The sequence below is a fragment of the Acromyrmex echinatior genome, chromosome 16 (assembly GCF_024713525.1).
Source record: "Acromyrmex echinatior isolate Ae372 chromosome 16, ASM2471352v2, whole genome shotgun sequence".
Taxonomy (NCBI): domain Eukaryota; kingdom Metazoa; phylum Arthropoda; class Insecta; order Hymenoptera; family Formicidae; genus Acromyrmex; species Acromyrmex echinatior.
The window spans coordinates 8,682,892-8,695,595 of record NC_141867.1 but is presented as its reverse complement, the minus strand read 5'-3'; the positions used below and the strand labels follow the sequence as shown (position 1 = coordinate 8,695,595).

General features: G+C 29.2%; 4 protein-coding genes across 5 annotated transcripts; 2 read left to right on the top strand and 2 right to left on the bottom strand.

Annotated features, from left to right (window-relative positions):
* Nucleotides 1-52: 52 nt before the first annotated feature.
* Nucleotides 53-1,391, top strand: LOC105143885 (transmembrane protein 179). The gene is made up of 2 exons (XM_011052433.2): nucleotides 53-353; nucleotides 428-1,391. The coding sequence occupies exons 1-2, from the start codon at nucleotides 244-246 to the stop codon at nucleotides 981-983; spliced, it is 666 nt and encodes a 221-aa protein (XP_011050735.1). The 5' UTR covers nucleotides 53-243; the 3' UTR covers nucleotides 984-1,391.
* Nucleotides 1,392-1,971: 580 nt separating this feature from the next.
* Nucleotides 1,972-3,593, bottom strand: LOC105143886 (uncharacterized). Of its 2 annotated transcripts, none has more exons than XM_011052434.2 (4): nucleotides 3,396-3,593; nucleotides 2,903-3,047; nucleotides 2,397-2,843; nucleotides 1,972-2,262 (listed from the first exon to the last, which is right to left on the bottom strand). In XM_011052434.2, the coding sequence occupies exons 2-4, from the start codon at nucleotides 3,017-3,019 to the stop codon at nucleotides 2,221-2,223; spliced, it is 606 nt and encodes a 201-aa protein (XP_011050736.1). In that variant the 5' UTR covers nucleotides 3,020-3,047; nucleotides 3,396-3,593; the 3' UTR covers nucleotides 1,972-2,220. The 2 variants fall into 2 exon arrangements, with proteins under 2 accessions (XP_011050736.1, XP_087270755.1); XM_087414629.1 differs by having other exon boundaries at nucleotides 2,903-3,068; nucleotides 3,396-3,592.
* Nucleotides 3,594-3,724: 131 nt separating this feature from the next.
* Nucleotides 3,725-5,722, bottom strand: mtTFB2 (mitochondrial transcription factor B2). The gene is made up of 4 exons (XM_011052435.2): nucleotides 5,605-5,722; nucleotides 4,593-5,429; nucleotides 4,212-4,519; nucleotides 3,725-4,114 (listed from the first exon to the last, which is right to left on the bottom strand). Exons 1-4 carry the CDS (start codon nucleotides 5,623-5,625, stop codon nucleotides 3,913-3,915), a joined length of 1,368 nt encoding a protein of 455 aa, XP_011050737.1. The 5' UTR covers nucleotides 5,626-5,722; the 3' UTR covers nucleotides 3,725-3,912.
* Nucleotides 5,723-5,994: 272 nt separating this feature from the next.
* Nucleotides 5,995-7,802, top strand: LOC105143888 (3'(2'),5'-bisphosphate nucleotidase 1). Its single transcript, XM_011052436.2, has 4 exons — nucleotides 5,995-6,352; nucleotides 6,507-6,735; nucleotides 6,807-6,891; nucleotides 7,228-7,802. Exons 1-4 carry the CDS (start codon nucleotides 5,995-5,997, stop codon nucleotides 7,483-7,485), a joined length of 930 nt encoding a protein of 309 aa, XP_011050738.1. The 3' UTR covers nucleotides 7,486-7,802.
* Nucleotides 7,803-12,704: the final 4,902 nt, after the last annotated feature.

Here is a 12,704-nt window from a genome sequence, read left to right as displayed (position 1 = left end):
CGTTGCTGGCAACGTATCCCCTGCACCATCTGCACCACACCGTGACTCTAATAGGAATTCTGTGACCACGGATATTTTGACAATTGCAAATACGTTAGACGGTCGGCCTCGATCCGTGTTTATTCTGTGCAATGAAAAAAATAGAATACATAGATTCCGGCTTATCGTAATCGCGTATAATTTTGTCGATACATTAAATCGTGAAATATTCTTGTCCGATCGTCCCATACATCGTCTTAAAATATGGCACTGTCAAATATTTTGTTGCTCAGCCAAATAGCGGGCTATGTTGTGGCCCTTATTCTGTCGCTTTGCATCATCGTGCCTATGAGTTTACATCAGGATGAGTTTAGGTAAAATCGAAGCTCGATGTTAATCATAATTTTTTTCTATTGTGCGTTGCGAGTTTTATTGTTTCTTTTTTTAGGGGACATTGTCTTTTGTTTTCAACTGGAGTATGGCAAGAGTCAGATGGCCAATTTGTAGTAAATTGGGCGTCACAATTATACTGCAATTATACAATATTCGTAGGCCTGATACTCCTCATAACATCGACTATACAGATCTACCGATTGTCCCTGTTTATGTACCGTGGCGAAGACAGTTCATTTCTCTCTGCATTTGTAGACGTTGTAACTTCCATCGTTCTCACCACTATCAGTTTAATAGCTGCGATTATTGTAACTTTAGGTTTCATGACTTGGTGTCAATGTATGACCAAGAGGTTTCCATCATGTGAATTAGCAGCTGGAAATGATATTGACAAGGCTGATGGTATTGACACATCAGGTTTTCATATCGAACTTGGTGCTGCTCAATTTGGTATTTGGAGCAGCTTATCAATTTGGGTCGGTTTGTCGGTTTTCGCTGTTTTAAAGCTATTAAGGTATCATCAGCTAGAGAATATGAAAGTTTCCATGTATAGAGAAAGGCAAAGATTAATAGAAGCTACCACGAGTAATCAGCAGCAGGAGCAAAGTTAAAAGTCGGTAGTCTAACATTTTGTTTCTCAAGGTAATTTTGATAATATGTTTGTTGATTTGCAAAGACGAACGAGATATAAATCTCAAAGAATATATATTTGTGTGAAATTCTTTGTGTTCGTTAATTTTAAAGCATAAAATTAATATGAGCAGAGTAATATATCGATGAAGTGTACCATTCAAAGCCAATCGATTTTATAAAAAGTGTGGCAATCTTTTCATTACAGATTAGCATATATAGTAAAATATTTTTAGAATATTATAAATTTATTATAGTTTTTATATTTGAAGAAAAATTATTTAAAAGCCTTGACATACATATACATATATATATAGGGTGTCCCACAATTTGTAAAATTGTATTCCGAAATTTTAATAACATATTCCTGACTCAAAAATAAAATAAAATGCTAATATCAAAATATCGAGGCTATAATAGTTTTTAAATTAATTCATTATACATATTTAAAATAATTTGTTACATATATTTGTTATTTTTAATATCTCGTAATGTTTTTGTTATGTATGTTGCATACGTAATTATTTTCTATGTTTAAACATGATTAGTGAAATATTTCTACATTATTGTATATTTATTACGTTGTTACTTCAAACTATGGAGTGAACATAGGTGTTCAAACATCTGCTTATGTGATGTATTGTCCCTGAATGCATGAAATATCAGCTCTGTGGTAGTTAACTTAATTAGTTAAATAGTTAACTTTAACCGCTATTAATTTAAAAACTATTATAGCCTCGACATTTTGGTATTAGGATTGTCGCCTTATTTTTAAGTCAGGAATATGTTATTAAAATTTCAGTCACGAATTGTGACATCTTGTATATATCGTTTAGTCGATTTTTTCCAAGTTTAGATATATAAGATTTGTATAAAAAGAAATCGTGTCAGCAATGTATATATTTCCATTTATAATAAACAAATGTAAATATAGTTATAGGAATATAAGTAATGAAAGCTATAACAATATAATCAATTGCTTCTTTTATATTTCTCTGATTCAGTTATATAGTATACATATATACACATATATATTATATATATTTATTTATATGCATGTGTAATTTATAATAGACCATCAGATTATTAAAATTATGAATATAAAATAAGATATTGATGTCTACATTTTGTTATTTAATGCTCTTTAAGTGTGTCTATTATAAAGACCGCGTGTAATTTTGTATATAAGTTATAATACAAAATACACATTTATCGAAATTATCCTGATACAGTCCGGCGTATTCTATTATAATGTTTAACCTGGAAGACGGAGAATATATGACATTGCAATATTTCTCATATGAAATATATATAAGTTGAATTATGTAAAATATATATAAGGCATCAAAATAGAGAGTATGTGACAAACTGAATTACAATACTTATGTATTCACTTTTTTGCATACTCCGAGTGTGCTTCTACGACTACCTGGTGGACATATCCTTGAGGGAGGGTCAATTATTATGAAAGGTGCAATATTTGTTTTTACACATTCCAATTGGAAAGTAGTTTCATTCACACCTATTACCCCATCAGGCGCACATGGGCCGCCTCTTGTTCGAAGAGGATAGCATGTGTCATTGAATGGAACCTCGCCATCTTTCAAGCAAGGATTCTCTACGCAACGAGGGACCGCATCATCTTCAGGAAGAACAACATAATTCTTGGGCGGACAAGGACCTTGTCTGTAAGCTTCGTAACAGGAATTGTTCAACGGGAAATATAAGAATCGAGGTCTACAATCGCACACCCAAGCATCCTTCGAACTGTCACCTGGATAGAGAAGCATGTCTTTTGGGCAACTCCCTTCTATTGATATGGGTATACGGTCATCTATTATCTGCGAAGATTTTTATGTAAGGAAAAATAGCTTTTTATATAATTTTATATTAATATTACCGTGGAGTTGCCACCACTGACGTGAGATGTCTCCTCATCAGTTGGAAATGCTAAATCCTGGCTCCATGTCACATAGTTACATACGAAAAATATAAAACCGACATACAAATATTTCATCTTGACGATATTGAACAAGATTGTATCGCTGAGAAAATTATACATATATCTACAAATGTTAAGTAAATGGAGAAAATAGAAAATATTTTTTAATATACAAAAATCAATTAAAGCCAGAATGCAAAGAGAACAAATATTACTAATAACTGATCGAATTACGACAAGACAATAAAAATCAAAATGTTTTCATCTTCAAACATTTCCGATCCCTTTCACTGGCAAACTAAAAGATGGAGATATCAATAAGATAGATATATATCGTATTCTAAAAAAAAAGTCTATTACAAATCTGTTATTAGCGATCTAATTATGCACTAACAACTTGCATTCTAGTTCGGATTGATACTTTCAATATTAAAATAAATAGATTTCTTACAATTCTTAGCAATACGCTGTTCCTTCCTGGCAAAAGAAGAATAAAATAGAAATATCACATAGATATATATGATAATAACCAAAGATTTGTGAATTTGACAAAGATGTTTTAAGATTCTCTCGAACGCATACGCGCAATTATACTGAGCGATGTAACGGCAACTGATATTTCAAGGCTAACCACTGTGACATAAAAGAAAATGAAAGAGTATACTGACCAGAGTGATAATCTTTTTCACTAATACATGCAAGTTCTTACATACGCATAAGAGTAATCTGAGAAAATTATTTACATATGTATATAGGAATTGAAGAAGAGGAGAGAAGGAATTTCCAAGAAAATATGATTTTTAATGATAATCTGAGATGATTAAATTGCTCACAAGAAAATAGTAAAGAGGAAAGCTAAAACTTTCTGGAATATTTAAAAATGTTAAAAGATGATTATTTTACAATTATATATTTATAAGAAATAAAATATATTTATAAATTATATTTATAAGAAATGTGCTGCAGGATTATTCATTAAGAAATTCGAATTCGTTATGTGCACCTACAGAAGCTTTCATAGATTCTATGAAATGGCTCTCTTTGTAGTCTGGCCAGGACTTAAATTCTTTAAAGAGTTCCAGAATTTGTGTTGGCGTCAAGTCTCCAAATTGTGTATATATCGTATAATCTTTGGCTATGAGTTTAATTCCACAGCCTGGTATCCATTTCCTAGAGACAAAACAATATATTATTGTAAAAGATGTATTTAAAATTCTCCAAAACAAACAATATTTGACAGAAACCTTATAGTTTTTTTCATACTTACTCTAATGCAGGTATCACCCTATTACAACGTTTCTGCATATGGTGTCTCACGAAATAGGAAAATATTATCCAATCTTTTGACGATAATTGTGTGTAAATGTCAGCTTTGGGTTCAAGTTTTATCACATACAACTGCTCGTAATTTTGTTTTGCCGATAAAATAGTTGGATTACGTTTATATTGTTTCTTTTTCGGCCAAGGTATAAAAGCTTCTCTGCTCAATGTTCCGAGGAGTTCATAATTAAACATTAATTTGAACATCACTTTCGTATAGGTATATTTGTTTAAACTAGTTAAAATATTATATTTCTAAAACATATTAAAACCAAATATTAATATGATTTTATTAAGTATACTTCTAAAAAAAAGAATATATACTAACATTCCATACGGATGGAAGTATCGCGATATAGAAAACAGGCCTTCCATAAAACATAAAACCATTGCGAAAAATTAAATTTTGTATAATAAAGGTAAATAAATTAGCATCATCACATGCACCTATTATTTGCATGTAAGTTTCATCTTCCCAATTTTTGCTCTCTATCGCTTTAAAACTATCTTGATATTTCTTAGTAGCTTTATCATCGTAAAACGCTCTTGTTATTCCAAAGAGATTAGATTTAAAAGAGATCAGTTTCAGTTTTTCAGGATATTTTGTACAGATTATTTCCAGTATCTTATGTAATCCTAAATTACTTTCATACAAGTGAATTAGTGGTACTCCAGCTTTCAATAATTCTCTTGTCAATATGCCAAAACCAGGATTCAATTCAGCAACGTAACACATATTCTTCGAAAGGTCATTTTTTATCAAAGAAACATATTTTGCAGCAGTATCTTTATCAATCAGATGTAATATAGTTGTATTCGCTTTTTTAAATGATATATTTTTATCTCCCAATAATTGAATGATATCACTTACATCTGGATTAACTTTTTGTATATAATTAATAATGTCTAAAATCTCTTTATCACATGATATAGACTTTTCGATATATTTCATTACTTTCTTCTTTTTCTTGTTCGTTTTCGATAATTCTGTTTTTATTTCAATCAGTTCCTTCGTCTCTCGAACATCAATGTTTTCCTTCTGTTTAGGTAAATTGTCATTGATCAATGTTGAACAATATACATTTATGATATGTCTAGTCCTTCTTGACCAGGAAGTAATATTACAGATAAAAAGCTTTTGTGTGTGTAACATTTTATATTTGATCTGGATAAAACAAAAACAAAGTAATCTTAAAGAACAGTGTTCAAATAAATACTTTAAACTTATAAATTTTTCTCCTTTTAAGTAAAACTTTTCATATAATCTTATCAAACTTTTTAGCAGATTGATAGATTTCTTCCAACAGTTTCATTTCAATCAATTGCCATGCAAAACATACCTCTACACGTGTATCTATCATAACGTGTGGTTGTCATAAGTAAACCTAACTTGACTATATCTAACCTAGTCTTTTTGACGCACTATATATGGTACACGATGTTTTCTCTTTGTCATACCTAAAGACAATTGTAAGTTAAATGACTAATAAATGTACATACTATGGCATAAAATAAATAAATATGCTATAAATTTTAAGCAGTACTTACATATTATATTCCTTATACATTTATTCTATAATTACTATGTATATATATATATATATATGTGGCTTTTATAAATATAAAAGATATACCATCTTATATATTATTTTTAGATTTCTCAGAAGATAACTTATCAGTAATATTATTATAGTATCATTGCCATTATCATCTCTACAAGGATTCTAAAAATGGCTCAAAGTGCTGCTTTGCTAACACGCATAGTGGCATCCTCTGTATCAGCTACGATACAAGCCGGTAAAATAATCCGAGATGTTTTAAGCAAAGGTGGATTAAATATTGTAGAAAAAGGCAAGAATGATCTGCAAACGGAGGCAGATCGTTGCGCCCAACGATGTATTATAACTTCGCTCAGTCGTCAATTCCCAAATATTACGATTATCGGTGAAGAAGAACCATCTAACTGTGAGGTACCATCAGAATGGATCATCACAGAAGCAGATCAAGAAGTGTTGCAATTAAAATTACCAACTCACCTAGAGAATGTTAATCCTAAAGATGTGTGCATCTGGGTAGATCCTCTAGATGGTATTGACATCTTAATTTTTGACAATAAAAAAGATTCCTGCATGATAAACAAGACATGTTTGCACTTTTAATTTATTTTAAATGTACATCATTGTATACTATAAATATTTCGAAACACCAATCAATAATTGTTATAAAAGAATTTGAATTATAGGTACAGCGGAGTACACTCAGGGATTAGTGGAACATGTTACAGTATTAGTTGGTGTGGCAATCGGTGAAACAGCAATTGGAGGCGTCATACATCAACCTTATTATAAGAATGAGGAAAATGACATATACATTGAAAACGGTCGTACATTATGGGGTATTAATGGCGTAGGATTCGGAGGATTTACACCGAAAGCGCCTCCAGAGGGGAAGAGAATAATTACAACCACTCGGTACTTAGCGAACGATTTTAATATTTATATTATAACATTGATATATTGAATATATCATATTCTGTTTTCAGTTCGCATTCTGATAGTATTGTCCAAAGCGCCATAAAATCGTTGGATCCTGACGAAGTGACACGTGTCGGCGGTGCTGGACATAAGGTAATAGCAAGAACGATTGTTCATGGTTTTCACTGATTGTACACACTCTCCGAAATTATTATTTAAAAACATATTCTTAATAATTCAAATAAAATAAAATTGAGCTCTTGAAATAATTAATAAGTATAATTATAAATTACTGTCAGGCGATTGAGAACAAAATTGTGACGCTCAATTTTGTATTAATACATGTAAGATCTATGAAATGCAATTTTTATATATAACACTCGAATAACTGTGTCACAATTCTGCTCTCATTCGCCTAACAGTAATTTATAATTATACTTAATTAATATTCTTAATCTTCAAATCGAGATATTGTGTGTCTGTTCACAGGTAATTCTTCTGTTGGAAGGAAAAGCTCACGCGTACGTGTTTGCCAGTCGCGGATGCAAAAGATGGGACACCTGTGCGCCCGAAGCTGTGCTTCATGCAATCGGTGGTGTTTTAACTGATCTTCATGGTGATCGCTACTCTTATAATCAAGGAACGACGTATGTAAATACGAGAGGCATATTGGCCACTGCTCCTGGCCAGCCACATCAGTGGTATTTAAGTCGAATACCTGATGAAGTAAAACAAAAGTTACAATAGTGATCTTTGTGATTAATTTTTAAAGTGGTGTCGTCCAACTGAATAACTTATTTAAATACAGAAACATTGAATATCCTAGCATTGTTTAATCATGTTAGCCATGCACAGCATGACTAGCATGATATCATATCTTCTAAAAATTTTAATAATTATCTTACGGGTGCAATATTAACATTCCGCGGAAAAGTTTCTAGTTTCATATATATTTTTTGATACTTTGTTTTAATATGATTCTGATTTATAAACAAAAATGTAAAGATGATCACTAGTCTATTTAAAAACAATCATGAAATAATAAAAAGAAATTTTAGATAGAAGGAATTGATTATTTTACTCTTACTCTTTGTTTAATCTTTTTTACAATAATAAAATATAAATTTAGTATAATAAAATATTAATTTACGAAATCAATGTTATTAAACTGGATTAATTAACTATATGTGTATTATCATATAATGAAAGAAAATCTAACAGCATTATCAGCAGATTTAAAATTTTTATGTTTAAATTTAAGTTCTGTTTCTAGAAATATTGTTTCTTTGATTTTTTTTATGATGCAAAATGTTGACAATTTATTAATCATAAGTATGGCATATATATATATTCACGTATATTTTTGTATATCTCACGAGATTTTATTTTAAAAATTAGGTAAACAGTACAAACAACATAGGTGAATAGTCAGACAACAGTAGAATAAAGTAACTCACTGATATTATATAGTGAGCTTTCTTCATACCATTCTATACATTTCGTAGCTTTAATTGTAAAAAATGATAAGGTGGAAACCTTATCTTCTACTCAGTTTTAATATATAGTTTGTCTGTTATTTCAATTTATTTTAAAGTTTTTTTTGCATTTAAGAATTCTCTAATCTTATCTGGAATTTTGAAAAATAACTGAACGATCCAGGAATTTTCAGAAAATTCTTTCTCAGAAAGCTTACAAGCTTTCAATAAATACTCTGTTAACCCAGGTAGCAAACTGTAGTCATTTTGACGTCAATAGTTAGTCATTTCAACTATTGACGTCATGTGATCTATTTAAGATATAATAATTACGTTCTCTTTTTTATCAATTAGTGACGTATTATCATTTATTTATGATGTATTTACAACGTAACTTATACTAATATAAACGTAATACTTATTGATGTCAAATAAATGACTAACTATCCCCAGCAAACGAGAATGGATTTAAATGAATTGAAATGGATTCAGAAATATTGATTCACGAATTAAATGCTTTTCAATCCTGAATATATTTTTATTTATTTATAGGAATTGCATGGAACATATCCTTATATCTTTCAATCTAAAAATAATATTAGTTTTTTCTGTGCAAAACAATACAATTGTTAATACTGTTCAATCCAAAATTTTTTTCAAATTTTGAATAAGAAATGCAGTTTTTCAATCCAATTGCATCCAATTGAAACTAATTGAATCCAATTGAATCCAATTAAATCCAAAAAAAGTATTCGCTATTTAAAATACACATTCGGATAGAAAAAAAATTTCAATCCATTTTAATCCATTCTTGTTTGCTGAGTCGATATCATATTGGTAACGTTATTAGTGATCAATTAATTATCATTTATTAATACCGTTAATAATACGAAAATAATGACATATTTTCGACGTTGATTAATATCACGCTATATAGCTGTGACAAATCCACGTCACTTTTACAATGATAGGACGTCAGATGTTAAGAATGACCAATTAATTATGTCAAATAGACGATACCTTGCTATCTGAGAATGTTATTGTAAGTTGAATTAACTTTCATATTATAGATTGTTTTAACACGAAGATTTCATATTTCACCAATCTATAATCTCTTGATTTCGTTAATATGCTTTACTAACTTTACATATACAGGGTATCATATCAAAAGTCTGGAAACGGTCGAATATCTCGAAAGCAAAGTATTTTTTGGAAAAATGTTCCAGACACAATTGTAGGGTTTAAAAAGCTCTATTCACTGATCACATTCGTTTGACCTTGGGTGGCGTCGTCAAGGTCAGATTAAGATCAAATCGACTTTTTTAAATAGAACACATATTTTTGATGGCTAATAACTAGGGTCAAGAGCAAAACACTATAATAAAGTTATTTTTTATTACGCATTTTCCGAATTATTAGGTGTTGGAATTAATTCGTAGCGTTTTACAAGTGATGGGAAGTACTTTCATTAATGTATTTTTTAATGCTCATATGAAATAAATAACATTCTTTCATTAAAAAACGCTACGAATTAATTCCAACACCTAATATAAAGGCTCAAAAATTATAATATCGGCAACATTAATATTATGCAAGGTCCAACCGACGACTAAAACCTCTCGAATGTTGTTCAGGTTTATGTCCTGGATAACATTTGTTAAGATCAAAGCCATTGGAGATTGTACTTTTTATTTTCATTTTTGTCATCATGTAGAAATGAATTTTTAATGCAAAAATGAAAATAAGAGGATATAATAATCTCCAATGATCTTAACAGATGTTATCCAGAACAGGTTTTTATTAACAGAAGAATATAACTTATTACTTATTGTTAGCAAAGGATTATCTTGCGACTCGATTTGAAAGAGCAAAACCTTAAGACTTAAAAAATTCATATTATTTCTAAAAAAATGGTAGGTTTATTGTAAAAAAAAATTTCAAACTCTTTGGATTATAAAATGTGCAAGGGTGAGAAAAAAAATAAAAAGTAAAAATAATCCAAAATTAATTGATAAATTTCTTCACATATTCTAAAAGACATTATTTTATTCAAATAATATTCTTAAATCTTTATTCCATATGTAATTGTGAAATCAAAAATATATTCTTTAGTATCGTATAAAATAACATGATTTATGTAATTCATCAGCAATTAAAAATCTACTAATATTAAATAATAGATGAGTTACATAAACTTGCACGGAATATAAGAGATCCAGGTTCGAGTCCCGGCTGAGGTAATATTTTTTGCAATAAGAATTAATTATTTACAGATTTTAATATATCGTTTAGCATAATTAAGATCGTTTCGAAGATTCGAAAAAGCTAAAGATAAAAATGATTAAGTTGCTAGTCAATTTTAACTCGTGACATTATTGCAATAATTTAGTAAAATTAACGTTTCAAGACCGAAAAATCATTTCGGCTCGCGTTTCAAAAAAGACAACATACATAGTATATATAAATTCACACAGAATCATAGAAGCATTTAAGATCCTGCTAGACTATTTAAGGCTTTGATTGCTATAATTTGTGTTATCACACACATATATGGTCCTATAATATATTATATTGTTTAAATAATAGATTTAATATTTTGAAAAATTAAAAAATATGAAACGGAAATTTTGACCAAATCAAATATGAGTTGAAGTATTTGTATTTGTACTAAGAATAAAATTCAATTAATATACAATAGGGCTTTTTGAATCTAACAACATATGTTCTATAATTAAATTGTTTATTAATCTTCACATATAAACAATATTTCAAACATTTCAAATCTTTTTTAACGGTCCTCTTCAGTAAATGTTACAAAATTTACATATTATTAACGTGTATAAATTATTACATAAACCTACAGTGAACTTAATTATATAATGATCTTGATATCCATTAACTTAACATAAATTATCCTAATACAATCCTTGTTTGACAAAATTTTCTATATTTTCGGTAGAAGCGACATTCGAGAATTATGATTGGATGACCATGTACATAATGATTATCATTGTGATACGAATATTATTGTACTATAAAAATATAATATAAAATAATTGTAATGTGTAATTTAATTAAACCATATGAATAATATAAGATAATATATTGTGTAAGAACAGATAAAGAGAGCAGATAAAGGGAATTCTACGGTGGCTTTAGAGTAATTATGATAAAAAGATGATAAACATGCTTAACGACTTTAACACACATATGAAATAATAAATGATACAAAAAATCCAGTTATTTAATTATCCATATAAATTAACGAGAGATTTAAAATCGATTATTAGTAGATGGAAACAAGGTTATATTGATCAAACGACATATAATAATATATTGACAACCGATAATATTTTATCTAGGGCATATGATATCTCTAAGATACATAAACAAGGCACGCCATTGAGAATCATAATTGCGATCAATAGTTCACTATATATAGATTTGCACGTTATTTAAACAGAATTATTAGTGATAGTATATTCTAAAGGCACAAAGTTTGATAAAAAATAGCAGAACAATAACATCTAGTGGATAAATTAAATAATTTGAATATTAATAAAGAACATATATATTCTCATTTCATTGAATGTAACATCGTTGTTCACCAATGTGCCAATAGAACTAGTTATAAGAAGTATTGAAAATAGACTGGCATCATATTAATAATAATACAAAAATACTATTAAATAGACGAATTTAAAATAGGTATGAATTTGATATTACACTTGACTTATTTCACTTTTAATGATGTATAATATAAACAGATTTATATTATAAACAGATTTATGGTATGTGACTATGGGATTTCCTAATATTGCCCATAATATCTAATATTGTTATACAGGAGAAACATTGGCCTTAAATAAATTGTCATTTGAGGTACCGTTTTTTATAGATATGTGAACGATATTTTAATGACTGTTCATAATGACAAAGTAAATGAATTATTAATGACTTTTAATTCAAATAATTTAGATGTGACACAAGTTCTGTGCATTCGTAAACATAATCGTACTTTTTAGTGCGATTGAAAAAATTCTCATAAGTTTAAGCGAGTTTAAGCCTTGAATAATGTTCCTTTTAAGCAATATATTTTACAACTCTTTGATAAGTCTTATTAAACGCTCGGTCTCCCTCCCGCTTTTTGAATATGATTTTAATTTTTCCGTCTTTTCCCCTCCTACTGCTCTCTTGACCAAAGATTCGTCTTATCAAGTCATAATTGTTAAATTCAACAATTTCCGAAATGATCTGACCCTGACGATTGTATCTCTCTTTGTACGGATGATTTCAAAGAAGACAAGTTTCTGCTGTCGGTGAGAATTTTTTCACTTAATCTTGATTTTAGTTTAATGCACCGTCTTCCCTCTCAAACAAATATCTGTTTTCTCAAGCAGAAGCTTGGATGTCTTAAAAGACATTTTCCTTTCCTCATGACAAGTTTATTTTCTCGATTTATTATTTTCTCTAAATCTGTTCTGGATGCTA